This window comes from Notamacropus eugenii, chromosome 2, assembly GCF_028372415.1.
Source record: "Notamacropus eugenii isolate mMacEug1 chromosome 2, mMacEug1.pri_v2, whole genome shotgun sequence".
Lineage (NCBI taxonomy): Eukaryota > Metazoa > Chordata > Mammalia > Diprotodontia > Macropodidae > Notamacropus > Notamacropus eugenii.
In genome coordinates, this window is record NC_092873.1 from 82,555,435 (window position 1) to 82,567,931 (window position 12,497).

General features: G+C 36.7%; 1 protein-coding gene across 1 annotated transcript; it reads left to right on the forward strand.

Annotated features, from left to right (window-relative positions):
* The first annotated feature begins 8,850 nt into the window (after positions 1 to 8,850).
* Positions 8,851 to 9,801, forward strand: LOC140522699 (olfactory receptor 11A1-like). The gene has a single exon (XM_072638012.1). The coding sequence runs from the start codon at positions 8,851 to 8,853 to the stop codon at positions 9,799 to 9,801; it is 951 nt and encodes a 316-aa protein (XP_072494113.1).
* Positions 9,802 to 12,497: the final 2,696 nt, after the last annotated feature.

The window sequence follows — 12,497 nt, forward strand, 5'->3', positions numbered from 1 at the left end:
GTAATGATGGAAAATAGAATATTATAGCGAAAGTGAACATCCTTGGAATTTGTTTTGGAATAATCTCTCTTTTAAACTTTTGTGATTATTGTTCATTTTTCAGCTGTGTCTGACTTTTTGTGACCCCATTTGGAAATTTCTTGGCAAAGATCTTGAAATGGTTTACCATTTTCCTCTCATTTCACAGATGAGGAACTGAGGCAAACAGGATTAAGTGACTTGCCTAGGATCACATAAAGAGTAAATATCTGAGACTGAATTTGAACTAAGGAAAATGAGTCTTGCTGACTGCAGGTCCAGCACACTATCCATTATGCCACCAAGTTACTCTTCCCTTATTGTATCATTCTTCTAGTCCCTCCTTACTTCTTTTTCATTCGTCCTTCTTTTAACCAGTTCAGATGAGAATGAATTTCAAGTGCCAGCCACTCTTTCTGCCCCTTCTTCCTTGTATCTCTCTTTGGTTATCTATATACCTTCATCATTAGTTTTGAAAATTTATTATTTATTTTTAACATAAAAAAAGATTTGAGTCCCACATTTTCTCCCTCTCCATTTCATACTGAGAAGACAAGCAACTGTCAATTATACATATAAAATGATGCAAAGCATATTTCTATATTAGCCATCTCACAAAAAAGGAAGTAAAAAAGAAAATGAGAAAAATATACTTCATTTTTCACTCACAGCTCACAAGTTCTTTCTCTGGAGGTGGGTAACATTTTTCCTCATGAGTCCTTTTGAAAGTCTTGGATCATTGGATGGATGAGAGTACTAAGACTTTCATAGTTGCTCATTGTAATATATTATTCTTATTACATACAATGGCCTGGTGTTTATATTCACTTTACTTTGCATCTGTTCATATAAATCTTCGCAAGATTTTTTCAGATATCATCCTACTTGTCATTTCTTATAGCACAATAATATTCCATCACAATTATGTAATACAACTTGGTTAGCTATTTCCTAATTGATGGGCAAACCCCTAAATTTCCATGTGTTTGTCACCATGAAAAAAAACTACTATAAATATTTTTGTATATATAGGTCCTTTTCCTTTTTCTTTGCTTGATGTTGGGTGTAGACCCAGCAGTGATATTGCTGAGTCAAAGGGTATGGACAGTATTATGACCTTTGGGCATGGTTCCAAATTGTTCTCCAGAATAGTTTTACAAGTTCACAACTCCCTAGGATTGCCTTAGTGTTCCTGTTTTTCTTCATCCCTTCCACCACTTGTCATTTTTGACAGATTTGAGGTTGAACCTAAGAACTGTTTAAAATTCTTTAAAGGGTTGCCAAAGTTGATAACTTTGATTTCTTTTTTTTTAAACTGCCTGTCAATTTTCAGATGAAGAAATTAAAACTATCTATAGTCATATGAAAAAATGCACTAAATAACTATTGATTAGATAAATGCAAAACAAAACATCTATTAAGTACCACATCACATCTATCATATTGGCTAACATGACAAGACAGGAAAATGATAAATGTTGGAAAAGATGTGGGAAAATTGAAACATTAATCCATTGTTGTTGCAGTTCTGAACTCTTCCAACCATTCTGGAGAACAATTGGGAGCTATGCCCAAAGGGTTTTAAAAATGTCTATACACTTGGACCCAGAAATATTACTTCTAGGACTGTATCCCAAAGAGATTGTACAAATGGGAAAAGGACCCACATGTACAAAAGTATATATAGCAGCTTTTTTTGTGTGTTGCAAAAAAATTAGAAATCCAGGGGAGGCCCATTATTTGGGAAATGACTGAACAAACTGTGCTATGTGAATATAATGGAATACTATTTTGCCATAAGAAATGATGAGCAAGTGCACTTCAGAAAAACTCAAAAAGACCTATATGAACTGATGCTGAATAAGGGGAGCCGAACCAGAACATTGTACACAGTTACAGCCATATTGTATGATGAGTAACTTTGACAGACCTAGATCTTCTCAGCAATGCAAGGTTCTGAGATAATTCCAAAAGACTTATAATGGAAAATATTATCCACATCCATAAAAAGAACTATGGAGTCTGAATGCAGATTGAAGTATACTATTTGCTCTCCCTCTTTTCGTTTTGTTCTATTTCTTTCTCATGGCTCATTCCATTGGTTCTAATTCTCCTTTACAACATGACTAAAGCAAAAATATGTTTAATATGGATGCATATGTAGAGACTATATCACATTACATGCCATCTTGGAGAGGAAGAAGGAGACGGAGGGGGAGAAAATTTGAAGTTCAAAAGGTGGCACAACTGTATGTTGAAAAGTAAAAATAAACAAATTTAACAAAAATAAAAAAGAAAAAATGAAACTGCCTGTTCATATCCCTCAAAATGTATCAATTGGGAATAGCTCCTATTTTTATTTTATTTTACTTTGCTCAGTTTCCAAAACATTTGAGAGAAAGGACCTTTATCAGACAAATTGTAAAAAAAAAATCATGTTACTTCATTATCTATGGAACCTTTTATCGAAAAGTATTTCCTTAATTATCTCTTTTTATTTGGTCTGTTTTGCTTTTACTTTGTCTCAGATCTTGATTGCTATCCCTGCTTTTTTTTTTACTTCATCTGAAAGATCATAGATTCTGCTTCAACTGCTTATTTTAACTCTGTGTGCTTTTCTTTCTGTTTCAAGTGTCTGTTGTAAACAACATATGGTTGGATTCAGGTTTCTTATGCATTCAGCTATCTGATTCTGTTTTATAGGGTAACTCATGTCATTCACATTCACAGTTAGTTTACTAAACGAGTATTTCCCTCCATCTTATTTTCTTCTGTTTATCCTTCTTTCTTACTTTTTCTACTCTTCATCTTCAAAAATCTGTTTTGCTCCTGAACACTGCCTCCCTTAATTTGCACTCTCTTTTGTCATCCTCTCCTTTTTCTCTTATCTTCTGTTTGGTAAAACAGATTTCTATACCCAAGTGCATGTGTGTGTGTGTGTGTGTGTGTGTGTGTGTGTATGTGTGTATACAGTGCGTTTATACATTATATAAATATATATGTAATATACACTATATATGGTGAATATATGTGTATGTGTGTATATATATCATATATTTATATATAGTTCCCTCTTTTTAGCACATATACACACACATGTGCACATATGTATATAGTGCTCCTTATCCCATGGGCCTCCTACTTTTTCACCGGAAAAGGGTGTGAATTGGAGAGTTGTATCTTCTTATAGCTTTTTTTAGAGTTATGCCTTTTCTTTTTAATATTATGATATTTGCTTTTAATTGTTTTATGGAAGCTCTTTCGATTTGCATTGATGTAGCCATTGTGTATAATGTACTCTTCGTTCATTTTGCTTAATTTTGCATCAGATCAAATATTCCATGTTTCTCTCTATTCATCACATTTGTCATTTATTACAGGAATAATTATAGGAATATTCCATTACTTTCATCTACCACAATCTATTTAGCAATTCCCCAACTGAATGTCATTTACTTTGTTTTCAACTCTTTGCTACCACAAAAGTTACTAATATCAATATTGATGAATATAATATAAAAATTGGTATATGTGGAGAATTTTTTCCTGTCAATTACTTCTTTGGTGCATTGGCCTAATAGTGAAATCTCTGCCTCAAAATGTAGGGATATTTTAGTCATTTACTTGCATAATTCCAAATTGCTTTCCAAAATTTTTGTACTGATTCATAGTGCTTCCAACAATACACTAGTGTGCCTTATTTCCCATAAGCCCTCTTATATTCACTATTTCAATAGCTTCTTTACCTATCCTATGGAAGTAGTTGTAATCACTTTTTATCTAGTACAGAAAATTGTTTGACTTGTTATTTTTTGAGAAGGCAGTGAGGTAAGATTATAGGGTAGAAATGGTTGATTATCGGGTAGAAATGGTTTGAAAAAAGTGTTTAATCTGTCATCTTCCTTGTCATGTGGCCCATAAATCTCTGGATTTGGTTTGACTGGAACAAAGTCTAACGTGACTCTCATTATTGAACATTCTACCTTTCTACACTGACTGCATTTTCTTTCTTACCTTACATAATTGACTACATCTTTTGAACTAGACATTGGGATTGAGCAGCCTTTCTTGACTTTATTGACTGCTTTTAAATCGTTTTGCTGGAAGAAGTAGTGTACATATCGGCAGCAGCATGTGCCTACTTACGATATTGTGATTATTCTCCATGCTACTTCCACACCTGAGTTGCATACCTCATACCAACTCCACAAAAGTCCTGTGTCCTTTGTGTTCAAGGATCCTTTGACCAAGGGAGAATGGTTTCTTATTCTATTTGTTCTGGACAGCTATGTGGTCACATACATACTAGAACTAGTGTGGAATAATACACTCCCATTACCATGGAGCTGGGGCTTTCATCAGAGTTGCTATTGCTTATTAAGAAGAGAGGAAAACACAAAACAAACCAGTAATTTCTCATTACTCTATAATCAGGGAGGTGCTGACACTGACACTTTTGTTAGCCAGAAAGCATTCGGAACTAAAACCTGGGAGGGTGAGAAAATCAACAATGCCGCAGTTCTAGTCCCTGAATATATCATTTGCTGATTGTAAAGGGCAAGAAAATCAATGCTTCCATCCTCCATATCAGTTGAGGGCCGAGAAACCAGCCCTCTAACCACCTGGTCTAAGTCTCAAAGCAAAACCTGAGGAGAGTGAGAAAATCAACATTGTCTGAGGCAGCCTCTCTCATAAAGCCATGGCCTCCAGGGGAACTATTAGTGTTGTTGCTTATTCAGACCGGGGAGTAAATAGATTATCTCATGACCAGAAAGCTCTATGCTTTTTTTTTTCTTTCTGAATCATGTTTCTGAGAAGAACCAAGGTCTATTACTTCTTGTGGGGTTTTGGAAGGGCAGAGAATGGAATAATTTAGTAGAGGCACTGTGATTCAGAGTTGCAGGATGCCTAGTGGAAACATTCCTCCTGTGAAACTCTTTTTTACTCCTTCATTTTCAATCACCCCAGCCCTATCTCTCCAGAGTCCCTAGCTTTCTCTCTCTTTCCCTTGTACTGTACCTCCGTTCTGTTGCAAAAAATATTTCCCTTCATCTTAAACTATTTCCTCTCAGGCTCGTTTAATCTTCTTGTACTTAGGGAGACTGGCTGACTATATAAGGCATTGTATCTCTGGACACCTCTCTAATACTAGATAAATCTTTGCCCATACAGCTACTGTACTGATGAGAAGTAGGCCTACCCCCTTGTATCTCACTGCTACTTATAGACTTTCTATTATCATAAGTCAGCATCTTCTCATCCTGTGAGGATCATTCCCTCCAGTTCTTCTATCCAGATCCTGTTTGGTGTAGTGCAAATATGATGGGGACTTGGAGTCAAATGATTTGGTTTGAGTCTCAATTCTGCCACTGAGCAGCAATGTGAAGATGATCAATTCAGTTTCTTCTTATGTAAAATTGGGATGAGAAACAACAGGAAGCAGTGATTAACCATCGAATAAGGAAAACCTGAGTTTAGAACTCAGTGAAATCAGGTGATTGGGAAGAGGAATATTGATCCCTTTTTGCCCCCTTTTTCTCCCTTCTCCTGACCTAGGGACTCATAACCCTTTAATTCTTCAAGTGAGATGGAATACTGCCTCTTTTGTTGCTGTCCCTTGATTCTCCAGGTTTTACCCTCTGCCTTGATCCTACTTCAGAATGCTACTTCATTTGACCTACTGATATGTACTGAGAATCTCTGGGCCCTGGTATCTGCATCATCCTTGAGATTTCTGGGCCTTTCCATCTGCTGTGTAGCTGAACTCTTTTAGAAATGTTGTTTCTCCTTATTAGAGTATGAGTTCCTGGAGCACAGGAATTATCTCACTTTTTCTGTTACTGTCCCAAGCATTTAGCACAGTGCTTGGCACATGATAAGCTTTTAATAAATATTTCATTCCTTCATTCATTCATTTTGGTGAAAAAACTATTTAGCAAATCATAAATAGAAAGCATAATAAGTTTTATATGAGTTATTATTACTAACAACATTTTGACTACAATGATGATGATGCTAGTAATAATAATAATTAATTTTGATTTTATTCTGTAGGCAATATGCCAGATACCTCCTTTCTCTTTTTCCCCAAAGGCATAAATTCCATCTAAACAGTCCCTGGGTTCCCGTGATTCTGATGAGCTATTTATTCTAAAACAAAGGTCAGGAGCTTCTTGCTGATGTGCTGATTTGAGACCCAAGACTTCTACTTGAACCACAGCAGGGTGTTTTGAAAGTCAATCAATCAATCAAAAAGTATTTTTAAATACCTGCCATGCTCCAAGCATTGTCCTAGGTGTTTAGAATACAAGTGTAAACAATGAAGTAAGTTGCAATTAACTTACATTCTAAGTCTGTGTGGTGGAGGTTAGAGACAGACAGACATATATATATATATATATATATATATATATATATATATATATATATATATATATATATATATATATATATATATACATATACATAGAGAGAGAGAGAGAGACAGAGAGACAGAGACAGAGAGACAGAAACAGAGAAACAGACAGAGTGAAAGAGTGAGAAACCAAAAAAGACTTGATGACTGGTAGTCTTAGACTTTGATGACTGGTGGAAAAGAGAGCATTAGGTCTTGTAGGAATTTAAAGGAAGGCTTGGGGAAGTTTTGTTGGTTGTTTCTCTTTCTATAGTCCAGCCTAGAGCTTTAGCATATCCCCTGAAAAAAGACAGGAACCTTAACAGGACCTTGTTTTTCCTCATTCAGTTATGATCAGTAACTACTGAGTAAGTAATTAGTTCCTCAGAGGCCCATCTTCGCTCTTAGCAATTGGTAGCCTAAGTGGAAAGTAGAAAGTGGAAATAAAAAGACAGATAAGATAAAAGGACACAGCGGCTTGAAATGACATTCACAGATCATCATCATCATGACGTAGACAGACCATGAAGGGATAAGGCTGGAGGAAAGTAGATATATTTTCTTTGAATACAGGTCCTACCATGTGATAACAAAGCACCAACATGTTGGCACCTGTGTGTCCTTATAGGATGTACTTATTGAAAAGGAACCTGAAGCCAAAGGTTCTCAATTTTTCTGGTTATTTTCACAAAGTATACAGAGCATTATTTTCTCTTCATTGTCTCTGTTAGGTGAATGGAGAGTTATTTAGGGTAAGTTCCCCATTCAGATATAGTTCCCTTCGTGCTTGAAATTGTAGATTTCTTGAGTGAGACTATGGGAAGAGAATTTGAAAATCCATCTTTTTAATTCCTTTGCCTCTAGAAAAGAATCAATTTCGTTAGTATTGGAGAGGTTTCTTCCTTTTAAAAGATTTCCTAGATTGTAAATGTTATCCAATTAAGCATGTTTTAACTTCTTTAAGTGAGCTCTTCTAGGTATTTGTTATCTTTATCGGTGCTATCTTCACTATTCTTCTACATTAAAATAATATTTTTAGTCACCTGCCTACATATCCACTTTCCCTAAAGATGTCCAGGGTTGGGAGGCTGCCTTAGCCATTTCCCTTTTTGTAATTTGAGTCTGTTGGTGACAAGCGTGAAAAATTCCTGGAGGAGGGTCATAGTAGCTATTCTGTTTAAAAGAAAACAAGCAACTCAAATTATCTACTTTTATCACATTTCAGAAACACTCCCACAAAGGGGTTTATATGGAAGATTTTAGCAAATAGGATAATAATAATATCTCATTTATCTGTCACTTTGTATTTTACAGTATGCTATGCAAATTATTTCATTCAATTCTCACAACAACTCTGAGTCAGGCAGAGCAGAAGTTTTTATTATCTCTACCAAGTAGGAAGTCTGAGGCTGCATATTTGTGTGGGATCACATAGCTCCTAAGTGTTATAGCTGGACTTTGAACACAGATTTTATGACTAAATTCAGTATGGAAATTTGTTATCCAGTAACTGCTTTATGTTACACACACACACACACACACATGCACACACATACAAATATATATATATAATTATATATACATAATTTATTTCTCCATGTCTTACCTAGACTATTATGGTACTGGGAATAATAATAATAATAATTGTAACAATAATGATAACTAGCATTTATATATCATTTTAAGCTTTATCATGTGCTTCACCGATATCTCATTTTATTCTCCCAGCTATCCTGGGAGGTAAGAGCTAGTGTTATTTCCACTTCACAGGTGAAGAAACAGAGGCAGACAGAAGTTAAGAGACATGCTCAGGGACACATCAGCTAGTGATTGTTTGAAACTAAGTTTGAACCAAAGTCCTCTTGACATCAGGTCCACTCCTGTATCCATTGGAAAGCAAGGAATGTGAGAAATATTGCCAAAGGTGAATTGACAGTATTGGGGCATTCATTCATTTCAATTAGGGGATGAAGTGAAAAGAGAAGCCAAAGCTGATTCTATTATTTTGAGTTGTGGTGACTGTAAGAATAATGGCAATGTTTATAGAGATAGGCAAGTTGGGAATCGAAATGGTTGTTTTGTGGAGGAGGTGATCAAAATTCAATTCAATAACCATTATCAAATAACTAAGATGTGTAAAGCAATGTGGGAGATGCTAGATATGCAGATGAAACTAAAAAAAAAAGTCTTTGCCCTTGCTTACACTCCAATTAATGTTGAGTCAAATTTTAACCATATTGCATTTGACATAGCCAATTAGAATTGTTTGCTGGAAATTTAGAGAAATGGGATGGATACATATAAAAATTCCTGAGGATCTACCGATTTTTTATTTCCCTAGTCCCACTAATTTCAGATCCAGACTCTTCAGGACATTCTAGGATGCCTTGAAACCTACTTTTTGCTTTCATTAATTGAAAGCAGCTTGAATTGCCTTGATGGAAACCACTTTCACTGGGAATCAATCTATCATCACGGAGTTTGTCCTCCTTGGTTTCTCTGAGCTACCTGACCAGCACTTCCTCTTCTTCAGTTTCTCTACCATTGTCTATTTAAGCACCATCCTGGGAAACATGCTGATTATAGTGGCTGTGATCAGTTCCCCAGGGCTCCACACACCCATGTATTTCTTCTTGGCCAATCTCTCTTTCCTGGAGATACTCTACACTTCCACAGTAGTACCCAAGATGCTGGCAGGTTTCTTGAGGAAGGAAACCATCTCCCTGGCTGGTTGCTTGCTCCAGTTCTTTATTTTTGGCTCCCTGGCCACAACTGAATGCTTCCTTCTGGCAATCATGGCCTATGACAGATACCTGGCCATTTGCCACCCACTCCACTATTCACTCCTGATGGGATCTGAGCGCTGTGTGGGTCTGGTGGTCACAGCATGGCTATCTGGTTTTGCAGTAGATGGCCTAATTGTGATTCTGATGGCACAGCTGACGTTCTGTGACTCCAACCATATCAACCACTTTTATTGTGATTTCATGCCTGTAGTAAGACTGGCCTGTTCTGATTCTCACGTGGTGCAAGCAACAACATTCATCCTCTCCGTAATCTGCCTTACCATTCCATTTGGTTTGATCCTGACCTCTTATGCCCGCATCTTTGTGGCTGTGGTGAAAGTACCCATAGGGGCCAGGAGAAGTAAAGCCTTCTCTACATGTTCCTCCCACCTGGCTGTGGTGTCCACTTTCTATGGGACACTTATGGTCATGTATATAGCACCCTCTGCTGTTCACTCCACACTTCTCTCTAAGATCTGTGCTCTGCTCTACACTGTGGTCACTCCTATCTTTAATCCTGTGATCTACGCCCTAAGGAACAAAGAAGTCCATCAGGTTCTCAAGAAGCTGCTTTGCAATAAACAATATAGTAACTCATTTTGAAATGAGAAGCAATGGTAATTCTGTCCTGTTCTTTGGATGCTGCTTCCAGTAAATCTTCCCTGAATATGTGGGAGAGAAGATAACTTAGTCTAATTTGTACATTTTCTGAGATTTTTCCATTTTTTTATTCAGATTTTTAGTTGTGTCCAATTCTTTGGGACGTTATTTGGGGTTTTCTTGGCAAAGCTACTGGAGTGTTTTGCCATTTCCTTCTCCAGCTCATTTTACAGAAGAGAAAACTAATACAAACAGAATTAAATTACTTTACCAGACCAGATTTGAACTCAAGAATATGAATGAGTCTTCATGACTTCACACCTGCACTCTATCTTCTGTGCCAAGTATCTGCCTATAACAACTCTTTGTCTGGGTAAATGACTTTCAGTCGATAGGTTTGAGAAAACCTTATACTGCCAGACCACTAGACAGAGTTTCAAGGGAGCAGAGCATAAATTCATTGTTGTATAATCTTGCCTTAGAAAATGAAAAATAATATTTACTAGATCCCAAGGAACATTATTCCCCCACTAAGATTGCCCCTGCTTATTTTTCCAACTCAAAGTTATACTTCAACATTTTTCCAATTTCCATCAAGCCCAATTCCTACCCACACCCCTCCCCCCCCCCCATGTATTGTGCCTGCTCTTCTTTCTTTCCCTTTTCTTTGGTTGTCAGCGTTCTTTCCCCAAATTACTTAGTGTATATGTCTATATCTCCATCTCCATCTCTATCTGTCTCTCTATCTCTATGTATCTATCTATACACATATAGGTAGACATGGATATTTATATACGGATATAGACATACCTGATATATCTATGACGCAAAAGCCTCATTGCCATTTCATATCATGATTCTTGTTTCTACCTTGCAATTGAGATGCCCTTATTTTCATGTCTCTATGTGTCTTATATTACCAATATATGTATTATGTATGGCCAGGATAAGTTCCTTTGTATGGTTATGCAAGAATTGTGTTTGAATTTTTTAGGAGTTGTGGACAGTCTGTTGAACGGAAAAGACTAAATCTTCTCCCCTCCAAAGCAACAGAAGGTTTTATGTACTCTAATACACCTATAAAGGAGGAGGTATGAATGGATTGACAGATGTCAGAGACTCTGGAGTTTGCTATCAGTTTGATTACCAGTTTAACCTTTTTTAGACTGACAGAATATACGTGTCAAAAGGAAATCCTTAAGTTGGGTATCATTCATATGTCTCTAACCTCCTGGGTGACATTTTGATTCTTGAGGGAGATAAGATTGCAACTACTCACATATATCACCCCAGTTACTTACATGAGTTGAGTGTGTGTATGTGTGTGTGTTATACTCTAGAAAAACTTATTTTGGGGGGGTTGGGGAGGAGCACCTAGTTTTTCTTATACAATAAATTTCTGCTTCTATTTTCTCCTATGACCTGGTACCTGTTCCCAGCTGCTTTGACCCTTTTTGGCAGTCCTCCCATATTTGGAATCATCTACACACTGACTCTATTTATTATTCCTTCCCCCTCTTCCTATTGTGAGAAGCTTCAGTGATAAATTTGGGTAGTTATGATAAGAAATGATGATACATGGTAGAAGTTGGTATAGTGTTCAAGGTCACAGCAAGATGTTAGCTTGGAATAATAGCAGTAGTAGATTACTATTGGTACATCTTTGCCATAGTCTGTAGGCTATTGAGTCCACTCACTTTGTTTTGTGATTGACTGAGACCAAATGTGGTAAGAGAACCCTGACAGCAAACAGATATTGGAGACAATTGAAAGCATACCCTTTATATTTTAAAGTTCATACGAAGTGGTGGAGGTTGAGTCAGAGTCTGAGATCCAGAATTCCCCAAGATTTTTTCTTTCTTCATCTCAAGAATGATCCTGAAAGAAGCATGAAGCTTCCTCTGCCATTGTCATCATTGTCATGATGTTGTCATCATCTGCTTGTCTTCATTTTCTCCTTCTCCTTCTGCTCCTCCTCTTTCTCTCCCTTCTCTTTCTCTTCCTATTTCATCAATAAGTTCCTAGAGAGTATGGGGAATATAGACGTTTTGGATTCTGTTGTACTTAGTATAGGACTTTCACTTTACTAGCAAACATTAGTAATAACATTACTTGAAAGAATTAATCATTAATTAATGAATCTTCTAGGCTTCAATGTTGGGTTCCTTACACTTTCAAGACCCAGAAGGAAATTGTTGGTGTATCACCACTTCTAGGCTAACTACTCAAACTTGTCACTTACAGATTTGTAAGTTGGGTGCCCAGTGATATGACAAGTACTATCTCATGTTCAAAGGGGACTGGTGCCTTGTGGATCTGTATTACCAAAATAAAGCTCATGAGGCTCCATTGGTGTGTTTACCCTTAATAATCAGTCAGTAGACAATTAGCTCAAAGCGAAAACCTTTTTAAAGATGGCATAATGAGAAAACTTTCTACAAAACGTTCAGCCATAAATCTGAGAGAAGTATAGGAAATCTCTCACAAATACACAGTATTAATGAGAAGAGTGGGCACAGATGTAAGAGTACATTGATAATGAAGCTAACACATGGGCAGACTATATGGCCAAGGTAACTCATGTCTCTGATCTTGTAAGGCCCTGATAACTCTTCCTTTCTCATACTATTCTCATGTTATTCCTCTTTGGCCACAGGATCTCTACTGTGTAGACATTTCAGCTGGGTTTCTGAGGTCTG

What these genes read in the sequence shown, in the direction of transcription:
- LOC140522699 (XM_072638012.1), top strand. Translation starts at nt 8,851, where the DNA reads ATGGAAACCACTTTCACTGGGAATCAATCTATCATCACGGAGTTTGTC.